The 26275-nt window shown below is 44.6% G+C and overlaps 1 protein-coding gene across 6 annotated transcripts in view; it reads left to right on the top strand.

Moving 5' to 3' along the window:
* The window catches only part of ZNF608 (zinc finger protein 608), a 150057-nt gene extending 124451 nt beyond the window's left edge, over positions 1 to 25606 (top strand). For 4 of the 6 annotated variants that reach the window (XM_039910908.1, XM_039910909.1, XM_039910910.1 and 1 more), the window contains exons 10-11: positions 627 to 687; positions 886 to 962. In XM_039910908.1, coding sequence (XP_039766842.1) covers positions 627 to 687; positions 886 to 921 — 97 coding nt within the window. In that variant the 3' untranslated portion in view covers positions 922 to 962. Of the gene's footprint in view, positions 1 to 626; positions 688 to 885; positions 963 to 1029; positions 1064 to 17418; positions 17537 to 22557 lie in introns of those variants that run through there. The other 2 variants (XR_005659674.1, XM_029056160.2) reach the window with 2 other exon arrangements.
* The last annotated feature ends 669 nt before the right edge of the window (positions 25607 to 26275 follow it).

The raw sequence follows: 26275 nt of genomic DNA, 5'->3' as shown, positions 1-26275 counted from the left end.
TGCCATAGTAACCTTTTTCCAAAGTTGGAGGAAAAGGCATTCCTTCACATGTTGACCTTTTATGGTGTTTTGTAGTGCCTTGCCTTGGAAGGTGGGGAAGTGTTAAGGAGATCATTGGCAAGTTGTTGCTATCTCCCCAGGATTCCCTTCTTGTCTGTGGGGCTGAGGTAGTGTGAAAGGGGCCAGACTTTTTCCAGGGGTCAGTTGACTAAGAATTTCAAGTGACCTCTCCAAACTAAGTAGCTGGAGCCCCAAAGAATACATCAACCCTGGAAAGGTGCCAGTTCTTCATTAGGAAGAGAAACGTCACCAAACCAACTAGGAAACTGTGTTGGCAAGATCCCACCTATGGTGGAAAAACAAAATCATGCTATATGGTTTCATGGAGATGAAGTCTATCATTTTATCATTTCTGCAGGAACCATATATTCAGGTTGGATTTGGGATCTTTCATTTTTCTTGTTTGAGTTTCTCTCCATTGCAAGAAAAGGAAATATCAATTCAAATATAGCATAGCTAGTCTGTGTTTTTGTTGTAGGTCTGTTGGTGGAGAGAATGAGTGAATATTCTAGATCATCTATTTTTCTGCCAGCTTGTAACTGGGATTTCCATGCCCTGTTTTCCAGGGAGTCTGAACAGTATAAGCATGAAAGGCAAAGCAGATACAAAGCTACAATCAGAATCCAGGTGAGATCTACAACCATTGCAATTTTAAAATTTTTATTAGTATAATAGCATGGGGCACAAGGTTAATGCTAGCAGGTGTTATTCTTGGAGCAGGGTATTTATTCTGGAAGGACTCCTTGCTTCTTGTTAGCCAATCTAAGCTTGAACTCTATGAACATGATTAAAACGTATTTTCCCTAAATATGCTGTATCCTACAGAAGAGAAGAAATGTACCAAACAATGAAAGAGTCTGACTTAAAATGATGAAATGAATGAAGTTTGCACAGTGATCTTCATTAAATAGAAAGCCAGTATTGATCTTGCCTTGATGAGCTTATCTTATTGTAAATATTTCTTTGAAGGAATGAAGGAAAGGACTTAAGGAGCTGCACTGAGGTAAATATAACAAGAGAAACAGCAACTTTCTAGTAGCTGCATGATAAGTATTTATGTTTGGTGATCAGATTTTTGATGTAGAAAAATTCCAAACTTGAGAAATTCCTTGTGTGAGAATGCTGGGTTCAGAATTCATTCATTCAATAGTATTTATTGAGCGCTTACTATGTGCAGAGCACTGAACTAAGCGCTTGGAATATACAAATCGGCAACAGATAGAGACAGTCCCTGCCCTTTGACAGGCTTACAGTCTAATCGGGGGAGACAGACAGACAAGAACAATGGCAATAAAGTCAAGGGGAAGAACATCTCATTAAAACAATAGCAAATAAATAGAATCAGGGTGATGTACATCTCATTAAACAAAATAAATAGTGTGATGAAGATATATACAGTTGAGCGGACGAGTACAGTGCTGAGGGGATGGGATGGGAGAGGGGGAGGAGGAGAGGGAAAGGATGGAGAAGAGGGTTTAGCTGCGGAGAGGTGAAGGGGGGCTAGAGGGAGCAGAGTGAAAAAGGGGGGAGCTCAGTCTGGGAAGGCCTCTTGGAGGAGGTGAGCTTTAAGTAGGGATTTGAAGGGGGAAGAGAATTAGTTTGGTGGAGGTGGGGAGGGAGGGCATTCCAGGGCCGCGGGAGGACGTGGCCCAGGGGTCGACGGCAGGATAGGCAAGACCGAGGGACGGTGAGGAGGTGGGCGGCAGAGGAGTGGAGCTTGCGGAGTGGGCAGTAGAAAGAGAGAAGGGAGGAGAGGTAGGAGGGGGCAAGGTGATGGAGAGCCTTGAAGCCTAGAGTGAGAAGTTTTTGTTTTGTGCGGAGGTCAATAGGCAACCACTGGAGGTTTTTAAGAAGGGGAGTTACATGCCCAGAGCGCTTCTGCAGGAAGATGAGTGGGGCAGCAGAGTGAAGAATAGACTGGAGCCGGGAGAGGGAGGAGGAAGGGAGATCAGAGAGAAGGCTGACACAGTAGTCTAGCCGGGATATTACGAGAGCCTGTAGCAGTAAGGTAGCCGTTTGGGTGGAGAGGAAAGGGTGGATCTTGGTCAGAATGTTTCTTAATTAATAGCATTCCCTCAAGCAAGGTCAAACTCCTTCCCCAGAGGGGCATTTCCTTGGGATTCAGATAGAACCCCAAATCAGGTACACTGATGGGTGGAAATCAGTGGCTCTAGAGCTTTGACAGAATGCATCATAAACTGGGCTTCACAGGAAGGGATTCTAAGTACTGTAGGAGTATAAATGTGGGATTCCAGAATCCGAATCTGGGTGCATTTTGATTGATAACTGGCATCAGAGATTGAGCAGTCAAATTATTGCAGAAGACACATTCAGAGTTTGAATATGCTCCTGAAGTGAGGATCAAGTGGCTAATGGAAGGGGAGAGAGACTCGATTTGGGCCAGTTAAGATGGAAGCACTATTGAATACTGTAAAGATTGAGGATGTTCTATTGAAGCACTAGTGAAGATATTTCCACAGCCACCCAATCAATAGCATTTCCTAAGTGTGCAGAGCCCCTTACTAAATGCTTGGGAGAGTGCAATAGAATATATAGTATCCCCGCCCTCAGAGCACTTAAGACTCTATAGAAGGAGAAAGGCGCTTAAACAAATTACCGCTAGGAGGAAGTAATACAGTACATAAGATATGTACACAAATGCTACAGGGGCTGTGAGTGTGTAAGGCTTAGGTGGTCCAGAAGGGCTGACATGGCAGTTGGGGAGATAGAGGGTGGGAAGATGAGAGATTAATTGGGGAAGACCTCCTAGAGGAGATATGCTTTTGGAAGGGCTTTAAAAAAGGAGAACATCATGGCCTGTCTGATATAAAGGGGGAGGGAGTTCTCCTGGGTTGGCATTCCCTCCCACCCTGAACCTTATCTCTTATGCAACTCTAGCCCTTACAAACTTATTTACACCCTCCTTAGTACTCAAGCTCTTTTATGTCCTCTCACTTTATTTTGATCACTCTAGTTGTAAATATTTTTATGTTTGTCTCTTCCATTAGTGTATAAATTCCCCATGGGCAGGGAACGTGACACTTTGTTATCCTGTACTTCCTAAGTGCTTAGTACAGTACAGTGCACTCAGTGGACATTCAATAAATGCAACTACTACTAGGAATAGAGGGAAGAGCGTGAACAAGACGTTGGAGGTGGGAGAGGTGAGAACAAAACACAGTGAGTGGATTAAGTTCCACTCACTGTAAGAGTGGATTAGAGAAGCAGCGTGTCTTAGTGGAAAGAACACGGGCTTGGGAGTCAGAGGTCGTGGGTTCTAATCCCGACTCCGCCACTTGTCTGCTGTGTGACCTTGGGCAAGTCACTTCACTTCTCTGTGCCTCAGTTACCTCATCTGTAAAAATGGGGATTAAAAAACATGTGAGCCCACGTGGGACAATCTGACTACCCTGTATTTACCCCAGCACTTAGAACAGTGCTCTGCACATAGTAAGCGCTTAACAAATACCATAATTAATTAAGTTGAGAAGAATGAAGAGTGCACATTAAGGCGTACTGGGAGAAGGGAGGATATAAGTAGGAGGGAGAGAACTGATTGAGTCAGTCAATGGTATTTATCGAGCACTTACTGTGTGCAGATCACGGTACTAAGTGCTTGGGAGAAAGTAATCTAACAATATAACAGACACATTCCTTGCCCACAATGAGCTTACAGTCCAGAGTGCCTTAAAACCACTGGTTGAGAGTTGTTATTTGATGTGGAGAGGAATGGAAAACTATTGGAGGACTTTGAGGATGAAGGAGATGAGTGCGGAATACTTGTCCATGATCGTGAGGGGGTTCCCCAAGCTACATCTTGATGGAGAAATGGAGTGGAAGACTTTGGAGGGGCAAGGTGGAAATGGGTTGGAGGGGAATGAGCTGACATGGTGCGATGCTGGGGAATAGGAGGTTTGGGCTAGCAGTGAGGAAGGAGAACAGGGATATAGTAAGCAGAATGTGGGGAGGAGGAGGAGGTCATGGTGAAGTCCTGCAGTCTCCAGTCCCTTGTCCTGGGTGGTTACAGCTTTTAGTTATTGATTCTGAGAGAGTTCAGCTTCCCAACCTTCCTCTCACTAACTCCACCAACCTCTTGTTTCGCTCCACCTCAGCTGCACACCAACTTGGGCACACACCAGATCTCATCATCACATGGCACTGTACTGCTTCTAGCCTCACCAACTTATGATCATAACTTCCTAACCTGCCAACTGTCCCACATCAGTCAATCAACTGTATTTATTGAGCTTACTATATAGATACCACTGTACTAAGCATTTGGGAGAGTACAACAGAGTTGGTAGACACATTACCTGCCCATAATGAGCTTACAGTCAAGAGGAGGAGACAGACATTAATATATAGTGCTCTGCACAGAGTAAGTGCTCAATAAATGCAATTGAATGAACAATCAACCCCTTTACTAGCCTGCAAAAAAGTGTTCCCCCCACCATCAGTCCCTTTTATTTTATGGTATTTGTTAAACCAGGCACTGTACTAAGTGCCGGGGTAGATACAAGATAATCGGGTTGGACACAATCCCTGTCTCACAAGTCTCAATGTTCATTTTGCAGATGAGGTAACTGAGGCACAGAGAAGTGAAGTGATTTGCCTAAGGTCACACAGCAGACAAGTAGTAGAGCTGAGATTAGAATCCAGCTCCTTCTGACTCCCAGGCCCACGCTGTATCCACAAGGCCATGCTGCTTCTCAGCTAATCACATTGGACACAAGTCTATGTCCCACATGGAGCACTCAGTCAATCTGTTTTGGTCTATGTGTTTCTCTGTGTGTGTGTCTCTTCCTCTGATTGTCTTTCCATCTTACCTACCTTTGTGGCCCCACCCCCTGGAGGCCTTTCCCTATCTCACCTTGAGCTCTGGAAAATGCTGTTACTGTAAGCAATACTCAGCTGTGTGCAGTGAATGCACTGAAGGGCCATATCCTGATTGGGGCATACTGAGATAACAAGGCACCCCACATTAAGTCACACTTTTTGGGGTTCTATCTTGGGACCTGAAAGGTCTAAGGTGGGATCTATTAAGGGGCCCTCTTTTGCCCAGGGGCACAGGGGTGGAGGGTGATGGCCACAGCATCAGCAGATGCTGATTGATTGATTTGATGGATGGATTGATTGCTGATACCCTTACTGAGAGAGAGGAAGAGAGCTCCCGCTCTTCCTTCTGCTGTGAACCTCTCCCCAGAGTGTTTCTTCTCTCTTTTTCTGCTGCAACAGCAAGGGTGGCCACTGCCACTGCTGCTACCGTGTTCACCATTAAGGCTGAACTGGAGGCAGCATGGTGTAGTGGAAGACCCTTGGTTTGTAAGCCAGAAGACCTGGGTTCAAATCCCAGCTCTGCTCCTGGCCTGCTGTGTGATCACGGCCCAGTCGCTTAACCTCTCTGTATCTCAGTGTCCTTTTCTGCCCAGTGAGGATAATAATACCTGCCTTTCTACCTACCTCACGGGGTTGTTGTGAGGGCAAAAATGAGATAAGTAATGTGAAAGCATTTGGGGAATAAAAGTACTCTACGGAAAACTAAGGAATGATGATTCTTATTATTACCTGGCTTTGAAGGGAGTTTGGCTCAGTAGGCATATATCATCCAACTATGCTAGTTATGCTAGAACTCTCATCAGTGGCCCAAAAGGGCCGGCTGTGGTGCAGCTGGAAGATCATACAACTACGGTTACTTCTGGCCTTGGGCTGCCACTATTGCCCACTGATGGGGGAGAGGAGGCAGGAACCTCACTGGAGGGAAATTATTCCCCCTGGGTTTCAGAGGGCAGGCCCATTGCAGTGGTTCAGGTGGCACAGCAGTGGAGGCAGATGTAAATGCTGTGTGTGTGTGTTTGGTTGTCCTTTTATCTCCTTCTCTGTCCCTTCCTGTTCCCTTTTGTCCCACTGTACCCTCTGTCTTTTTTCTTTCTTGTCCCTTACCCTCTTTGATTCTCTATGTTTACTGCCCTTTTAGTCCGGCTACCTGGGAGCCCTGTTCTCCCTACCCACCCCTTGAACTACTTTGGGCTCCTCCAAGTACAATCACCTTAGGCACCTCTTATAAATAAGGAAACAAGAAGTTCTAGGAAGACTGTGACCCACAGGCCACTTTCTGAGAGCAGATTTCCCCATTTAACACCAGGGTTTTAGTGCACACAGCTGCTTACAGTAGCAGCTAGGGCACTCACTGGACATCCTACTAGGGTCCCCCAATAATAATAATGGTATTTGTTAAGCACTTACTATGTGTCTGGCACTGTACTAAGTGCTGGGGTGGATACAAGCAAATAGGAACGGACACAGTCCCTGTCCCACATGAGGCCCACAGTCTCAATCTCCATTTTACAGATGAGATAATGAGGCACAGAGAGGTGAAGTGACTTGCCCAGGGTCACACAATAGACACATGGTGGAGCTGGAATTAATAATAATAATGTTGGTATTTGTTAAGTGCTTATTGTGTGCAGAGCAGTGTTCTAAGCACTAAGGTATATACAGGGTAATCATGTTGTCCCACGTGAGACTCACAGTCTTAATCCCCATTTTACAGAAGAGGTAACTGGGGCACAGTGAAGTTAAGTGACTTGCCTACAGTCACACAGCTGACAAGTGGCAGGGCTGGGATTAGAACCCATGACCTCTGACTCCCAAGCCCGGGCTCTTTCCACTGAGTCACGCTGCTTCTCTAATAATTATGGTACTTGTTAAGTGCTTACTATGTGCCAAGCACTGGGGATGTTACAAGTTAATCAGGTTGGACACGGTCCCTGCCCTCCATTGGACTCATGTTCTCTTCTTTATTTTACAGATGAGGGAACTGAGGCAGAGAGAAGTTAAGTGACTTACCCAAGGTCACACAGTAGACATATTGCAGAGCTGGGATTAGAACCCAGGCCCTTCTGACTCCCAGTCCCATGCTCGATCCAATAATAATAATGATGGTATTTAAGCACTTACTTTGTGACAAGCACTATTCTAAGCACTAAGCCACACTGCTAAGATTTAGTCCCTTTAAAAGGCACAGAAGCATTTGGGGTCCAGCTAATCCATCCTGCACCAGAAGGGCCAGCAGCTCCAGTTGGAAGGGAATGCCAAATGCCAGCTCCTTCCCTGTGATCGCAAGTCTCTCCAAATTAACAGGTTCAAATCCTCTCCCCCTTCTTCTCTCCCCCTCCCTGGCACACCAACAACTCAGACACTCTCTTTGATGGGGAGACATAACCAGCAATTATTTGGTAAAGAGATTTCAACAGCAACAGCAGTCGTACAATGAAATCTTAAACCAAAGCCAGGAGCAAACCTCCTAACCTAGAGCCCCCCAATCCCATAATAGATACCCTGAATCACATCCTCCATAGGTCCTTCCTTGGAGGTTCACTCTGCTGAAAATTCAGCCCCTTGATGAAGGTCCTTTGTGACTTCTTTCTCTTCCTGGAGTAGTGCCTAATCAGTCAATCGTATTTATTGAGCGCTTGTTGTGTGCAGAGCACTGTACTTAGTGCTTGGGATAGTACAATATAATAATGGAACAGACATATTCCCTGCCCACAACAAGCACCTTTAACTTTCTGTCTCTGGGAGTTGTTCAATTCCTGCCTTTTTGCCAGGTCCTCCCAAGGGCTCATTGTGGGCAGGGATTGTGTCTGTTATATTGTACTCTCCCAAGCACTTAGTACAGTGCTTTGCACACAGTCAGTGCTCAATAAATACAATTCATTGAAGAGTTGATTGTGCCCCAGCTCAGGTCCCCAGGAGAGTAACTGACAGATCCCTTATCTAACAGCTTTCCCTCTGGGTGGGGTCTTACAGAGGGAGCCCTTTATTCCAGAAACTTCTGGCAATTCCTATCTACCCATGTCTGGGATTTGGCTGAGTCTGAAATATTTCACATCGATCCCTCCAAATAAGATGTGATTTATTAGCTAGAGTATTTCACAGGCAGATGCATTTCTTTCTGAAATGTCTTGCTTTCAAATGTAAATTTTAAATAATGTATTTGAGTGTGTGATCAGCTTGTAGATAATTGTTCTCAGCAGATTTTTGAATACGGAATTTTCATAACAACATGCTATAGGTTTTCAAGTCCCAGTAACTTGGAATCCAATTTGCCTGGAAAAAAAAAAGTCAGGGAGGCAGCTGTTAGTCTGATTTGGGCTATGGGCCCATGGCCTCATTTGCACAGTTTCAGAACTTGAGGCTTTCAGTCACCCATGAAGTAATGCTTCCTCTGGGGATTTTGGCTCCACCTTGTTCCCCAACAGACTCACTGATCAGGAGGGGAAGAATTCCATGAGGAAAACATAAAAGCAACTGTGGGCACTAATCCATGAATGAAACAATAATTGTTTAAAGTGTGGCTGATGTTCAGAACTGCTGCGAAATGTTATCATTGAGGCGTGTCGTTACCGAGTCCTGGCTCTGACGAAAGCCAGAACCAGTTCTCCTTAACCTTTTACATTTTCTATTGCTGAGATGGAGCCTCAAAGAACACCATTTTAGCATCCCTGAAAAGCCATCTGCTCTAAAATCCTAAACCCAGAATTTCTATGCCCAGGAGCTGATTGACAATCGGGGGTACAATAGCTATGATTTCCCTGAAAACACAAAGGTGAACTATGAGTACTTCCCATGGCCTGGAAATGTTGGGGCATGGCACGTATTTTCCTCTAGACTTTAAGCTCCTGGTGTGCAAGGAACACAACTCTGTTGTGTTGTACTCTCCCGAGTGGTTAGTGCAGTGTTCAATACATACCTCTCATTAATTGATTGATCTGAGCCAGAGAATGGTCACTAGCTATTTGCAAATCATAGATAAGGCATCACTGATCCCCATGCATGGGTGACCTGTTTTCCTTCAAGAAAAAATGGCAGCATGGGGTGTGAGCAGAGGGAGTCAACATGATCTAAATCCTGGGCCTTTCTTCTCTTTGGGTCAAAAGCACCGACCCCAGCCAGGAAGTGCATTTTTCTCGGGGCCACATGTGCTCGACTGCCAGATTTTCCTCATCCTTAACTACTGGCTCTCCCTTGGAATGGGGAGTGGAATCCTGCTGGCACTCCTGAGTCTTTCTGTGTGCCTACGTTATGGAGCCAAGGATGAGCAGGGCCTGAGAAGAATCCGGAGCCAGGCTTGGCCCCAAACAGGGAGAATGGAGTGGGAAGAGGGGAGACCTCACATGTGGTTCATAGAAGAATACTTGTCTTCTGCAGCAGTGTAGTTGAGTAATTTCATTTAAATTTATGATAAAACATAGCTTGTAAATAATACGTCCCCCACAGCACAAACTTTCATCTATTTGTGCTAATTACCCTTCAACCCAGTTTCCCTTTTAATGCCCTTTTAAGCACAGGCAGCCCATTAAGTAATTATCAAACAATATTTCAGTCATTGTGGCATTTGTGATCATTTTATTTTCCATCTTGGAAAGATAAGGAATGGCTGTCATTTTTGGGGTCTCACTGAAGCTTTCTCAATCTCTGCAGACCCTGTCTAGGTTGAAAGCTAAGTAAGGATTGCCTTGAGATATGAAGAGGAAATGTTTTCCTACTGTACTTCATTCAACTGTTAAATAAATGAAATCTCATTTTATTAGGTCTTCTACAAAACATGTAGCTGGTGCTTTGTAGTGGTTTCAGTCAATGGCGCGGTAAATCATTTTTTGAAGAACTCTGCCTGTTTTGAATTAGTTATTTATGACACTAATAAACAGCATATTAATGAAACAAAATTGATCCAAAATATATGGTGCTTGAGCTTTAATTTCATCTCAGAAGCAAAGTCATTAAAACCACCTTCATCTAAAAACACAGTTTTCTTTCCCCATATCTGCCAGATTCCAGCTCTTGTTGAAGTACCCTTGATACTATATAAGCCAGTGGATGCAATCCACTGGATTTATCTTTGTTCATGCATATATTCGATAGCTCTTTCCTTTTTCAGGTCTGTTCTACGTAGGCACAAATTCAGTTAGGTGTTTGAAGCCCCTATACCCACCTGGGGCCTAATCACGCCTCAATCTCCTGGATAATTGTGGCTGGGCAGTCCTGGGTTGGATGTCTAATAAAATATGGAACAGCAGCCTTATGATTGTAATGCCTTTTTCTTGTTCAGCTCAATCAACCAATGGGATTTATTGAGCACTTACTGTGTGTAGAGCACTGTACTAAGCACAAATCAGTTATTATTGATATTGAGATCAAGAATGACAGCAATTGGAAATTCAAAATATTTTTGGGAAAAGGGTTCCCATTCTTATTCCTCTAATGACATCCCCAGTGATCTTGGAAGCCCAACAGACCACCAAGGTCTGTTCCAATATCTTCAGAGATGACAGAATTGGGAATGGCCAAAATCACTGTTGGGAGTTCACCTCATGGAGAGTACACAGACTTCAGAAGGAACTGGTCTGCCTTCAGGACGCTGATCAACTGCTCGATCTGCTTGCTGGTTCTCTGGGTGCTTATAAGATACAGGTGACAAACACCCGTAGAATATGCTGAAATTTAGTAGTTGGGCTCCCGATCTCCTCAGCTAGTTCAGGCTCTTCCTGAAGTGCTAGGTCAGGTTCTGGAATCTGCTTAGAAGACAGAGCAATTTGGAGAGAGTTCAGAAGAGAGATGTGAGAATGGAAAAGAGGAACTTTATTGGAAAGGCAGAGCTGCTGGAATTATTTAGCTGAGTGAAGAGCAGACAGGAAGCAGCGTGACTTAGAACTCAGATCCTTCCGACTTCCAGGCTCATGTTCTATCCTCTATTTCTGGCTCCTCCACTTGTCTGTGTGACCTTGGGCAAGTCATTACACTTCTCTGTCCGTCAGTTACCTCCTCTGGAAAATGGGGATTAAGACTATAAACCCCATGTGGGACATGGACTATGTCCAACCTGATTAGCTTGTATCTTCCACAGCGCTTAGTACAGTGCCTGGAATGTAATAAGGGCTTTAACAAGTGTCATAAAAGGAGGAAGAGACAGGAGAGGAACTGGGTTAGAACAAAGGACTCATTACTACAATATCGTTTTCAAAGTCCCTACTGACCATTTTAGCTACAATACACTCAGAGTCCATGGCATCTCCCACTCAAATTCACTAAATCATGACCAGTCCCACCTTCAAAACCCTTTTTATAAACTACTTCGTCCTGGATCAGGTCATCCTCTCAGCCATCTCAACACTTTCGTATTTATCTATTTGTTGATTTGTTTAGCCTCTTTTTTTATCCACTTGTGCATATAATTCTTATCTGGAGTATGCTCCTTGAAGGAAGAGATTATGCCTATGAACTCTATTGTCATGTATCGCTCAATTAATGGTATTTATTGAGTGCTTATTGTGAGGAGAGGACTGTACTGTTCGGAAAAATACAGAGTTGGTAGGTACATTCCCTGCCAACAATGAGCTTTCAGTCTAGAGGACTATACCTTGAGTGCTTAGTACAGTGTTCTCCTCACAGTAAGTGTTCAATAAATACCATTGATTGATATGCTCATCTTCTTTTAATGATTATTTTTCATGAATTAATTTATAAGCATGAGGGCAGGAATTGTATTTTTTTTAAAGTGGTATTTGTTAAGTGCTTAGTATTTGCCAGACACTGTACTAAGCACTAGGGTAGATACAAAGTAATCAGATTGGACACAGTCCCTGATCCACTTGGGGCTCACAGTCTCCATCTTCATTTGACAGATGAGGTAACTGAATCACAGAGAAATTAAGTGACTTGCCCAAGGTCACACAACAGACAAGTGGTGGAGCTGGGATTAGAAGCCAGGTCCTTTTGACTCCCAGGCCTATGCTGCTTCTCAATCTTATAATTCTTCTGTATGTGCCCCAAAAGCCCAGTAAAGTGCTCTGGACATACAGACATATGAATTGAGTGCTCTGGACATAGATACAATTCACTACACCTAGTAGGCATTCAGTATTTACCAGTGTACAGGTGATGATGATACTGATACAGAAGACAGTGACTGGTTTTTTCACATCTCCTCTGTAGAGGGTAAAACAAGAAGTGGAGGGGAATAAATTGATATCCAGGGGTTGTGTCTACAACTCTTTTGTATTGTATACTCCAGAGCACTTAGTATAGTACTCTATACACACAATAAAGTGCTCAATAAATATGACTGATTTATTGGAAAAAGCACTACAATGAGATTTGTTAATCAAAGGTATGGGTTTCTAAGGAATTCCTGCCTGGGTAGCATTTAACATGGTCATCCGTTTATGGTACTTGGGCCTAACCTTTGCTCAGAGATTGAGGGATGGGGTGTTTTATTTCCACACGTTGCAGGATACTCTAAACGGGAACTACATCACATCCCTTCAAAGAAGGTTCATGGCAGTTGAGGAATAAATAGTAAAACTGTTTTCCTGTTATCCTCATGTTCTGTGACCAATTTTAATGATAGGGGTTTTCTCCCGTTTCCTGTCTCCCCATTCTTATCTTTCCCAGAAATCCTTCACCTTGTTGATCACCACTCAGTTCCCATTTCAAATTTAAAACAAATTTTGTCTCTTTGGCTTAAGATGGCCACAGTGACACTGAAATGCTCAGTCCAACAGCCTGCTGGTTAGAAAATCCACTAACCCTACAATTTCCATTTGTCTATACTTCCGAGAAGCCTGCGTCCTCCTCCCTCAGTTCCAATGCGATTTTTTTGGATGACTAATTATTATAGCCAGTTCTTCAATGTGGTCATATTTTCCTCTGGAATAAAATGTATCTGACTCCCTTTTTTTCTAAGTAAATGATGACAATTACCCAAGTTTGGAACTCATATTTTGCAATTATTTGGAAGTCATTTTGAGATATCTTGCCTGTGAGAAATCTAAACTGTAATGTGGTTATGCTTGCTAGAAGTGGTTGGAGGAAACACAAGCCCTGTAATTTTGAGAAGAGTGGGTTAGGGGTGGGGTAGAGTTTGCCTGTGAGAGCTGCCTAATGCGTCAAAGTGTTCACCCACCATTCCGGGACTTTGATCCAAGGAGGCATGGAGGTCAGGGAGTTTCTTCAGGTTTCATTTCCCTCAGATTCCAAGTAAAGCTTTGATGCTGTGCAGATTCTGTCCTATGAGGAGGGCGGGGCCAGGGTGGGCAAACAAAATATCTCTTAACTACTCTAGGCAGCACTTCAGAACTCCGGCTCCAAAATGCAATATCGTGTTAGTGGTCCCTTCTCAGATGAGTGTTTTTGAGTCTCAAGAAATCATCAAGAATACTAGGAATTCCACAGCCAAAGTACTTGTACTTTTGGCATATGGGGACAAAGGTCATCAATTGCTGAGCTGCTTCATTGCTCTAAAAACAGGACCCATTCCCTGTAATGATCTGCCAACCCTATCCCCTTTACTGAAAGGTCTAATTTCATTTCTTACTTGCAAAACCCTGTAAATATAGAATGTTTTTATGTCCTATTTGCAAAACAATAGTTTTAAGTGGTAAGAGAGAGCAAGAGTGAGAGCTAGAGAGAGGAGAGAAGGTGTGGTAAGGGAGAGGATAGTGAGAAAACTCTTTACAGAAGGAAAAATAAAAAGCTCTCGGGTCAGTCAATGCTATTTTATCCTTTGGAAGCTGATGGAGGGCACAGACTCCTCATTCTAAAGCAGAAAGTTAGCATTTTTTTGATGGTTCATCCTCAATTCCTATTCTCTCCCATTTCAGGCTCCTCTCCTCTGTTCCCAGGGATTTACAATGCAGCAAAATCAGGCAGTTTACATTTAAGATGTTTTGATTCTTCTCACAGTCTCTTGCCAGTGTACTTAACACAGAATGATTAAAAGCTGTGTGTTCTGTTAGAACTGTTAGAGTGTTTAAACAAGGAAGTCTGTGTTTGTTTAAGAGAATGGGGAAATGGTTATCTTGACAGATTAGACTGAAAAAACAGGACAGCCACAGCCTAGCACAGATGTCCAAATTTGCCACTTGGCTGGTTTTTTGAGGTGCTCAAAACAAAACTTGTGTGTTTGTGCCTCAGTTCTCTCTGCTTGACACCTGGCTGAGGGATAGGATTCAGGGCTGCTGCCAGGGCTGGTTCCCAGGGAGTCAGTATAACTGGGTCATAATTAAACTGATGGGACACAAGAGGAATTTCTGTAGAATGGCTTAAAGACCCAGCTCAAATCTAATTTCACTTCAAAATTCCTGCTTCTTGAGAGGAAAGTCTGGGCTGAGTCAGCCAGGGACTTCTCAGATTTCCCTCAATTTGAACAGGTAGGAAAGATTTGTGGTCAATGTGCAGTATGACTACCAAGTTTCCCCATTCGCTTGATAAGGCTTGTATGGCTCCCTTTTGGGGGTTGCTGAGGCAGGCCCGAGTTTTCATTTTCCATTTCCCAACACACAGAAGGTCCCACAGCAGACAAGTGGCAGAGTCAGGATTAGAACCCATGACCTTCTGACTCCCAGGCCCATGCTCTACCCAATATGCCATGCTGCTTAGGAACTTTAGGGAGGGAGGAAACAAGACCAGAGCCTACAGAATCTGCCCCCCAACCCCCAATAATCACTATGCATGTTGCTCCCATTCCACATCTGCCTCTTCCCAGGGTATCCCTTTGGCTGGGGGACATGGTGGGGGAAGGGGGGTTGGTGCAGGGAGGCGGGGGAGAAAAACAATCAGCACACTAAGCTTCCTAACCATTTCCTCTGTCGGTCAGGTAGCCAGGCAATGATTTTATTGAACATGGGGGTCAGTCATGTTTTGTTTTCCTGCCCTTTGTCTTTGAACCCAACTGCCCCTCCTTAAAACCTTCTGAGAGCTCCCTAGGGTTCTCCACCCCAAGTCAAACCCATCTTGCTCTTTTCTCCCAGCCCCCAAATGGAAGACCATGCTAGGTCCCCAACAGGATGGCCATGATGGAATGCTGACAGGAGGGCTCTGAAGTTTGACTTGCCCTGTCCTATTTTCAGGAAGCATTAATCCCCATGTGATAGCCAGAGCTAACAGGAAGTGGGGAGGGCACCAGGTGAGATGGAACGAGGAGGTTGAGGCAGAGCACATTTGGGAGGGCAGAACAGGGTGGAGCTGCTGCTTCCGTGGCTTCTGGCCCTGCATTCCTCAGGAAAGGGAGTGCGACTCACAAGCCAGGTTCCCCCCTAGATCTTCCTCCTGCCCAGGTTGTCTGTTCAGTACTTCAAATCACCTGATGTGGTCTGTATAGAGTGGTTGCATAGCCTGCTGGGTGGAGAGTGAGGAAAGGCCTGTCTAGGCTAGGCAAAGCAATTCCCGTGGCTCTTATTCAATCACTTTTTGAGCTCTTACTGTGTGCAGAACACTATAATAAGCACTTGGGAGAGTACAACAGACACTCCCTGCCCCAAACAAGTTATGGTCTTGGGGGTAGTGGAGGGAGGGAGAAAGACATTAATATTTACAGATCTATTACAGAGGGTGGCTTTGCCCTGGAACACCACCACCATTCTACTGCCCTTGCCGATCTCTGCTGTTCCTCAAGCCTCTTCTCCACCTCCCCTGACCCCCAGCCCCTTCTTAACTCATTAGGCTACAGTGCCTTCACACCATCTGCAGCAGTAGCTCTTCTGTGGGGACAGGATTAGAACTGAGGGCGTTAATGGCCCTCCTGAGGCAAAGCTCCCAGCTCCAAGCAACACAAGCCACACAACTAAGGACCAGCAGTAAACCAGGGACTGCTAGCTGAGCTCTGTGGATAAACACACTGTTTTCATCTCAGTTGAAAAGTCACGCCAAGCCCAGTGGGCAGCATTATGGCTGAATCTCGCCACCAAAACTGGCACCTTGCTGAGAAGCAGCATGCTGAGAAGAAGCAATGCCTAGTGGATAGAGTACAGGCCTGGGAGTCGGGAAGACCAGGGTTCTCATTTCAGCTCCTGTATTTGCAGTGTAACCTTGGGCAAGTCACCTCAGTTACCTCATCTGTAAAATGGGGATTAAGTCTGTGAGCCCCATGTGGGACCTGGATTGGGTACAACCTGATTAGCTTGCATCTACCCCAGCACTTAAAACAGTGCCTGTATATAGTAAGCACTTAAATAGAATTAAAAACAAAAACACACCTTGGCATCATTTTCCACTTTGTGCTGTCTTCAAACTCTAACAGTCATTCAGTCTGTCCCCAAATCATGTCAGATTTCCTCCACAATAATTCCCGGATCTGCCACCCTGGTACCAGATCTTGTTGTCTCCTGACTAGGCTATGGCATCAGCTTCCTCACTGGCCTCCCTGCCACCAACTTCTCCCCTCTCCAATCCATCCTTCAATCATTTGCTCAGATTATCTTTTGAAAATGTCATTCAGGACATGTCTCTCCGCTCCTACAAATCTCCAAGGACTATCCATCAAGCAGAAGTTCCTGATCACTGGCTTTAAGGCTCACCACCAGCAACCTTCTTTCATATCTGCTCTCTTCAGCCGCTGCACCTCAGTTTGCACTTTTCACTCCTTAGCAAATCCTCTTGCTTTGCTTTACTCCTGGCTTTCTTGCCTTTGACCCCTTGCTCGTGCCTTTCCCTCCTGCCTGGAACTCTCTCCCCCTTCACATCCTCCAGACCCCAGCCATCCCCATCTTTGAAACCCTTCTGCCGGTCTGCCTTCTCCATGAAGCCTTCCCTGATTATTTCTATCCTCTCATGTTGTGTCAACCAGTCATTCTTAGCATTTATGCATCTCAATCAGTCAAGCAATGGTATTTATCAAGTATTTACTTTATGTAGAATACTGTACTAAGTGTTTGGAAGAGTGCAAGACCATTGGTAACTCAGTTAATCATAATTTTTGACCTTCAATAATGCCAAAGCATTATATGTGTTTTGGAAAGTACAACTGAAGCAAGACACAAGCTCAAGGAGTTTATTATCTGTTGGGAGTGACAGATGGACAAAAATGATTAAGAAATAGCGGGAGCAGGAGGAAGAACAAGGATATATCAGACATTGGTACAAATAGTAGTACCAATAGCACTTAAATATATTACAATAACTTATATACCCCCCCATTTACTTATACATTTACACATCTGCCCATACTGCTACTACCAGTTATAGCTTTGATCTCTCCTGCTACTCTGTCTAATTTCTGCCTGCCTTTCTGCCCCTTTGGATTGTAAACTCCTGGAGGGCAGGGATTGTGCCTTTCACTTATAGTATGCCCCCCCAAGCACTTTCTACAGTGCTCAGCATATAGTTGGTGCTCAATAAATACCATCATTTGATTGAATCTTCCCAGGGAAGAATGTGTTCACCAGAAGTAGCATTTCTTTGCTCAAAGCAGAAGCTCTAGCATGGCCGACAAAGGTGGATTAATGTCTTGCTCCGAGGAAAGCCTTCCATGGGAAAACCAAGGCTGGCGAAAGAAACAATTTGCCTGTCAACTCTTCACAGGGAGCCCATTTTTGTGGCGTTTTGAAGCAGTTCCAGCATTTTCGATGCCTGATGAAAAATATCCATCCCAGTGGATAGCAGAAAAAAGCAGACCTTTCCAGGAATCGCCTTTGCTCAGGTTTGACATAGCGAAACACGCATCAGGGAAAGATTAAGAGCTGAGGGTTGAAAATGGAAATGAGCTCGGGGTGGGATTGGGGGAGGGGCTGCGGGCACCACTGGCAAGGGAAGGATAATGATAGCTCTGCAGCAGCCACAATTTTTCAGCATCACCATTCTGCTGAATTATAGAAAAGCTACATTCTAATTGGTGACCTGTATGCAAAAGATATAAGGAGATGTATTTTCCACATTTCATGGTCAGCAAAAGTTTTTTTTTTTCTGATTACAGAAGCATGTTCTATTAAGAATGGACTTTGAACAAAAACACACACAGTCAGACATTCTCTCAGACCTAAGATTTAACCTCAAAAGGCTACAGTGTGACTGAGGAGAGTTTACTTTAGTCAACCCATCACATGACTGGGTGAATATTGAAAAATGCCCTTTAAAAATAAAATTTAGACATATATTCCCCTACAAAATGTCAATAGAAGTGTTCACATCTCACCACATAGTACTGCCCCAGATCACTGCTAACAGTACATTTACCCAGAGACCTGTTTTATAACAGATGTACTGTTCAGGTTGTCAGCAAAACTAAAATGAATGAACTTATCACAATTCAAATGGACTTTTGGCATAACATCAATCAATTAAGCTTCTTCCCAGTGTTCCTCAGTTCCTATCCAAGTAGACAATACAATGCCATTCATTTTGGTTAGCATTCTTCATGCACAGAACCATAAAACATCATCTGCTCTCACAACACTTCACTCCCATCCAAGAGTGATGAGAAAAGTTAGAAAGTGAGTGTTTGAGAGATTTGGCCAAAGTCTTTGTGTTTCACTGGGAGTTAGTAAATTCACATTAAGGAGGTTGAGACAGATGGAGAAACACGCACAAGTGGATGTCCTCAACTGTGGAGAGTCAGGAGAATGAGTTGAGAGGAAAATTGAGGATGGACAATGGTGGTCTTCAGAATCTTGACCCAAGTGGGAAGCCAGTTGTCAAACCCAGCAGTCATTATCAGGGAACGAGATGGGAAAGAGATAAAAGGTGGTTGCAGAGGGAGGTTATGACAGACTGTGGGGGGCAAAGAAGTAAGGGGGAAGAAACTGGAGAGAGAGATTAAAAAAAAAGGGGGCAAAATTGAAACCAGGAGGTCATAAGGGGATCACGAAGAAGAAGACCACCTCAAGAAGCAGCGTGGCTCAGTGGAAAGAGCACGGGCTTTGGAGTCAGGGCTCATGAGTTCGAATCCCAGCTCTGCCACTTGTCAGCTGTGTGACTGTGGGCAAGTCACTTAACTTCTCTGTGCCTCAGTTCCCTCATCTGTAAAATGGGGATTAAGACTGTGAGCCCCACGTGGGACAACCTGATTCCCCTATGTCTACCCCAGTGCTTAGAACAGTGCTCGGCACATAGTAAGCGCTTAACAAATACCAACATTATTATTAACATTATTAAGAAGCACTACCGGGGAAAAGGAGGGCCAGACAGTGGGATAACTGAATGGAAGAGAAAGGGGAAAAATAAGGAAATCCAGGACAGGGGGAAGAGGCAGAGGAGCAAGAAGCAGGGCAGAATTGGGACAGCATATGTGGACTGGTGAGGGAAAGTGAGAATGGTGGAGAGAGTGAATGATGATTGGGAGAGGGTGGGTGCATGGGAGAGACATGGGGAGGTACGCTGACAGCCCCTCTCCCTACAGCCAGAGGACATGCCCCGGCCTGCTGGCTCTTATCCGCCCCCATATTAGGAGGATGTCTTGAGGTAGAGTGCCAGACTGCCTGCTTTGGGAGATCAGATTGAAAAGAAGGTTTTACACCCCAAATGAGCTTATGACAGCCATATGTAGAAGTGCTCTTGGAAGGCCATACAGATCTCATTCAATCAATGGTATTTATTGAGGGCTGACTGTGTGCAGAGCATTGTACTAAGCGCTTGGGACAGTACACTCCAATAGTCCATAGACATACATGATCCCTGTCCTCAAGGATCTCATGGAGGATTCAGAAGTTAAACTCAGTTCCTTGGGCTCTATTGATCATGCTTCCTAGAATCCCTGTTCAGGTGGACATGAATCTGGGAGAGGTATGTGAGACCAGGAGGCTTCTGGGGTCCTGCTTTTTAGTCTAGCCAAAAAGGCTTACAACATATGAAAATACTTAAATAGTGCCCATTGCAGTATGGGATTTCTGGCTTGTGATTGATGATGTGAGGCACACAGCTCATTGCAAAATAATGCTTTTAACTGAAATCAAATTGCTTTAAGTGAACATGTTTTACATATTTATGCTCCAGAGTTTGCAAAAACATTTCCTAGAAAACAGCTTCCTCCCAAACTACCCCTGAAGCTCAAGCCACTGGAGATAGCTGCAGGCTGCAGCCAATGAGAGCCTTTTCCCCCTCACTGCCTCAAAACAGCTACAGGTTTAGGGGCCACAAGGCCGCTGGAGTCTTAATGAAGCGGCTAATGATGTGTGAATTCTAGATCCTGACAGCCCCTTTAATAAAAACAACAGGACTGTATCTACAGTCTACCTCAGCAGCCAGGCTAAGCAATGATAGACTGTCTGCTTAACAGAACAGAATATCTTTAAGTAAAGCACTGCTCTTGCATGGCACAGAGAAAATTCCTGATTGACACAAAGGAATGTGAGCAACAAAGACCTGAGATACGAAGCATTTCATTTCCACAGGGCTGGGAGAGAAACACTCTAGCCACAGGCTTTTCAGCACAGCAGGATAACAGCTACATATGTTGGGTCATGGAAGCTGCATGGAAAACTTCTGGGAACGGCCCCTGAAAGTGATCAAATAAACATCCAGTGGATTCTTGAATGGCTCAAAAGTTTGCTGTCATTCTTTCCTGCCTGGAAAGAACTGGGAACATTGTCTTCTCAGTGGATTTCCATGAGCCAGTTGCCTTTCCAGAATCCCGGTTGTTTTTTGGAATGTACTTTGGTGGATTGTCCATCTGCAGAATGGTGATGCAAAAGGGATTTATGTGTGGGTCCTCGGCCATCCGGACACGGGGTTGAACCAATAACCTTGCCTGGAGCCTGATCTCGGAGTCTCAGTCTTGCACATTTCAACGAAGCAGCCAGAGTTTGAGAGCTTATCCAAACAAACCATGCTTCCAAACCATGTTCCCTGCTCTGCATGCAAATGCCCTAGTCCCATTTCTGCCCTGGAAGCTGGCACTACCTTAGGGAGAACAGGAGGTTCAATCATCCTGCTGAGGAAAATAGGAAGGTCTCTAGGGAACAAGGGAAGGAATTTGGTTTTTTAAAATTCTTCTATTATCCTAGTAGTGAGTTTGAGCCATCTGGAGATAATTTAATTGATTGCAGATTTCTGAAATACTGTCTTTTTTCCAAAATGTTTGGGTTAGCTGGAAAAAAAAAATTGCACCATATCTCCCTCCTAGATCTCCATTTACCTCTAAGGATATTTACTAAGGGGGTAAGTCTCTTGAGGGCAGGCACAGGCATGATGGATCTTCTATTTCTCCCCAAAGCACCTAGTAGCACCAAGAGAAGCAGCTTGACCTAGTGGAAACAGCATGGGCCTGGGAGTCAGAAGGACCTGGGTTCTAATCCCTGCTCTTCCACTTGTCTGCTGGGTGACCTTGTGCAAGTCACTTCCCTTCTCTGCTTCAGCTCCCTCATCTGTTAAATGGGGATTAAGACTGTGAGCCCTGTATAGGACAAGGACTGTGTCCAAACCGATAATCTTGTACCTACCCCACCGCTTAGAACAGTGCCTGGCACATAGTAAGTGCTCAAATACCACAATTATAATAGTACAGTGTTACTCTGTTGGTTAACAATCAACCTCAAAAAGTGATGGGGAGCAGGACATTTCAACATCTGCTCTGGGGGCTCAGTAACCAAACAGTGGCATTTATCAAGTGCTATGTGCAGAGCACTGTATTAAGTGTTTTTGAAGAGTACACAACCATTCCACCACCATACTGGCCACTGGTCATTTGGCACTTCCACTGCTTGGTGCTGCTCTCCCAGAGGTAACCCTGGATATTTCTGGGGCATTTTGACTCATTCCCAACACCTATGCCTCCCTGAAAGGCCCCTTTGGCTCAGAGCCGGCCAGAGCTTGAAATGACAGGGCTTATGGTGATAATAATAATAATAAAGTACTTTTATGATATTAAGCACTTATGTGCCAGACACTGTACTAAATGCTGGGGTAGATACAAGCTCATCAGCTTGGCCACAGTCCCTGACCCATGTAGGGCTCACAATCTTAATCCCCATTTTATAGATGAGGCAAAGAGAAGTGACTTGCCCAAGGTCACACAGCCAAGTGGCAGAGTCAGGATTAGAACCCAGGTCCTTTTGAGTCCCAGGCCTGTACTCGATCCACTAAGCCATGCTGCTTCTCTATTCGTTAAGCACTTTCTATGTGCCAAGCACTGTACTAATCGCTGGGGTAGATACAAGATAATCAGATAACGCATAGGGCTCACATTCTAAGTAAGAGGGAGAAGAGGAGCTCATGATCAAGTGGATAAAGAAAACCCCACTGAGGACCAAAAAAGGGATTGGGGGTGTCACATATCACTGTGCCATCCCAGCTTCCCCCCCCACCCCACCAACTCCCCAACAGCAGCAGCCAGTGAAGCAGGACAGTGGGCCAGGATCACCCACAGCCTGCAGTTAGATCAGCCAGGTGATGGTTGGAACAGATTAAGAGGTTCTGGTGCCTCTCCTACTGCTTTCCCTACCCCGCACCACAATCTCCACAGAAGGAACTGTGTCAAAGTGAGTACAGTAAAGGCTTCTGAACTGAGGGTTGCAGATGGGGCATTGCTATTAACATCTTATATGAGTTTACTGATTTTTAGACAGGCAGAGAGTATGTTCTGCCCACCCAGTGCACACCACAGGGTTTGCACAGAACACACTGTAAATAATGACCCAGTTAAATGTGGTCAGTGAGCATTGATCGTTATGCGGAAGATGGAGAAATATGCTCTCCCTGCAAGGTGAGTGTGTCTCTCTTCCATTTCAGCATTTTCCCCTTGGAGGATGAGAAAGATGAGAAGATAGGTTTGCAGAGTGGCAAACTCAGTCAACTGCTGCGGTTTGAGACTTTGTCTTCAGGCTCAGAAGACCTTGAAAATCACCTAATCTGAAGCCCTTGATCCAAGGACTGCAGACCTACCTCCTGGAGGAGTGAAGTGACTTGTTCAGACTTTCCCACCCCCAGGATACTTCACGTTGCCTCTCAACAGAAACACCAACGGATGCAAACACTTCACTGCCCAGCAGTGCTGGGGATGTAAGGGCAGCCAACAGTGAGTCTGGCCCAGGCCTACTGAAACATGAAACTTGACAGGGGCGGTGGGGGAGGGAGAGGATCAGGGAGGGAGTCAGTTGGGATTTCATCAACACACCATTAATAATGCTGCCATCATTGTCAGAGTAATAATAAGCCCCCCCCCAACAAAACAACCAGAAACAAAATCTCCAGCAGCTGGTATTTTGAGAGACCTGGATTTATACTCTCTTGTATAACAATACTGAGACCCATACTTTTCCCCGGAAGACTTCAAAGGCAGTGAGGCCTCGACTAGCAAACCCTAAAAGGTAGAATGCCTCACAGTGCCCTGAAATGCTTTTCCAACTTTGGCTGTTCAAGGGAAGCTACTGAGGAGAGTCACAGAAACTGTGACTGAGTTTGAAACAGTCAATAAATCAGATGGACCATTTGAGGAAGTTGCAGTCATTTCCTGGGAAACAGCTTTTCTGCTTCTCCCATATCACTTAAAACAGGGTTCTTTGTCTTGGGGTTGATGAGGAGGTTGAAAAGCAATTCTCCAGCAAACTGCCAGATAAAGCGAACTCAATTCACGTTCCCTAATGACAAGGTCAGGCACCACATCAAGCTACTCTTAGATTGGCTTAGATGAAGAAAGGCTTGTATCAAAATAAAAAAGCCATTGAAGTGTTTGGCTGAGTCACATCCAGACACACCTGAGATGCCTCGATGAGAATGAGTCCAGCTTCAATGGGAACACTAGTGGCTTGCCATTATATTTTCATAATGCCTTCTTAACATCACTGAATACAATGGGAACTTTAAGGCCAACTGCAATAACAGTTTCTCATGAAAAATTAACCAAGAATTTATGGAAATGTGGGAAAAGTCCCAAAGCAATTAGCTTTGATTTCTCTGGAGTCTCCGAAAAGCTGGGATAATTGCCGGCAGAAACTGCATAAAGTGACTATTTTCATCATCGCGGGATCTAGAAAGTCCATTTCCATCACAATGGGATCTAATGGTGTTAAAACACACACGGAGATATGTTTAAAGAAGGGTATGGCATGGTTTACGAAATGGCTGGATTTATGGGACTTTGGAGATATACACCTAAGATGGCTCTTAAAGGGACCATAGAGATTTTACTTGACATTTCATCACTTCCCCCTCCACGAGAGGAGACTAGATTGCTGTTTCTGGAAGCTAATTATACATTACCACTAGGATGCACAAAAATGAATTTCATTTGTATTAAAACTGAAAAGAGCTAGATTGTACCACAAGCCGGCCCATGAATAGACATTTTTGCAGTGCACTTTTAAAGCAGCCATTATATATGTTTATAGGTACACTGATGGAGTGAGCACTTCTGATTGACTCAGAAACTGAGGCGTCTGACATCATAAGGAGCCGAGAAAACAGCCTTCCAGCACTGAGAGCAGTCCTTCTGGACGAAGGGGTAAATCACTGTTGAATGGATTTCCTTTCAGGATTTTGAAAATAGATGCTGAGATTTCTCTGTAGATGCCCCTATGCAGGTGATACCAGATAACCCTCTAGATGCCCCAGAAAGCCATGGTCTTGTTGCCTGCCTGCAGTGAAATGGCTGAAATGACATAATCCACACAGCTGTTATAAGCCCCCAGTGCCCTCCACAATGTCACCCACATAGATCTGAATATCACTTCTACCTATAAAAAGCTGCAGTTAAAGCTGGGCAGGTGATAGAAATGATTCTTGGAACCATTAAGTAGGTTCTTTCTCTGGAGCCAGTTGGATATTAATAACTTTCTTGAGCTGGAGTGTCAAAGGATCGTTCCATCTCGAAATTTATTTGGTAAACATGTCCCGGGAGAAGGAGAGGAAAGATGATTTTCGCATTTCAAATGAAAGCCGGGCTCCTGCTGCCCCAGACAAACGTCAGCTGGTGGAAGCTTTGTTAAAAGAGGCTGGAAAGATCAGCTATCCCTGCGCGCACACACACATGCACGCACACAACTCACTTAAAGCATTAGAAAAAAATCAATCTAAAATCACCCAGCAGAATTCACATCACGACCCAGGGAAGCACCTTTTCAGAAGATGGGAATCAGATTTTGACAGTTCAGATCTCCGATACCAAGAAGCAAAGAAATCCCTTTTCTATCTGACATGGTCTCTACCTCTCAGTGACGGCTGGGGCCACGGTAGCAGGGCAGAAAGCCAGGGGACCAACAGTGGCCATTATCTCAGTATAATCAGCACAAAAATGTTGCTCAACCCATTACCAGTGATCTCATTCTAATTTTACATTTGATTTTGCTGCTGCTTCCTCCAATGCCAGAACTGCTGCTGCTGCTTCAGCAAAAGCCAAAGGGACGGATCAAGGTGAAACATCTTGCAGGCCCCCTACCCATGCTCTCCCAGAGAGTCAATCATTCTGCTGGCATGGTTCATCTCCACCTCTGCCCAGTCTCTTTGAGAGAGTTCATTGCATGGTTTACCTTGATGAGCAGTGAGAGGGAAGTGGACAAAAAGTTGTTTTAGTCATACAAGGGGAAATTCTCGGACCCATTCAAAGCTGCCTTGACTTCTATACCTGTAGGATCTGGAATGGCTCGATGTCTCAGATGCCGGCAGGTCAAATAAAGTAGCGTCTCTGGGGTTAGTTTAAAATGACTTGTACCCGGTTTTGATTCACAGATGATCAATTCTGCTCTGTAACAGAGGAGCATATTTGGGAACTGTGTAAACAAATATGTTTAGCTGAGCTGTGGATAACCTAAAGTGACACATTTATTTAAAATTTTGCCTACTACTTGTCCTCATTGATTAACTGCCTTTAAGAAAGTGGGCCTGATGAAATTAAAGCTATTGAGATTCAGTACACCTCCTGTACTCCTTTTGATGGTTGACACATTCCAGAGAAGGGGAGATTGGATGGCCGATAAGCTAACACTGAATTAGAAGCACTCTCTGGAATGTCACTGGCCAAGAGAAAGATCTACTGTTTTGCTTGCAAAGCAACAATAGATCTGAGCAGTGCAAATGTGGAACTGGCTCAGCATGATCTCACTCTCTAGGCTCGGCATTGCAGCTGATGGAACCATTGCATGTGATGTTGGGAAGCAGCATGGCCTAATGGAATGAGGGTGGGCCCGGGAGTCAGAGGACCTGAATTCTAATCCCAGCTCTGCCACTTGTCTGCTCTGTGACCTTGGGCAAGTTACTTCACTTCTCTGGGCCTCAGTTACCTCATCTATGAAGTATAGATTAAATCGTACTCCCTCCTACTTGAACTGAGTCCCATGAGGCAGGGACTATGTCCCATCTAATTATCTCTACCATTTCAATTCATGTCTCCTAACTCCTCAAGAACCTCCAGGGGTGGCCCATCCACCTTCGTATCAAACAGAAATTCCTTACGATCTGTTTTAAAGCACTCAAATCAGCTCACCCCCTCATCTCCTACTGTAGCCCAGCCCAC

This window comes from Ornithorhynchus anatinus, chromosome X5 (genome assembly GCF_004115215.2).
Source record: "Ornithorhynchus anatinus isolate Pmale09 chromosome X5, mOrnAna1.pri.v4, whole genome shotgun sequence".
In the NCBI taxonomy this organism is placed as follows: domain Eukaryota; kingdom Metazoa; phylum Chordata; class Mammalia; order Monotremata; family Ornithorhynchidae; genus Ornithorhynchus; species Ornithorhynchus anatinus.
Note: the sequence above shows the minus strand (reverse complement) of the source record. Positions and strands in the feature narration are given on the sequence as shown.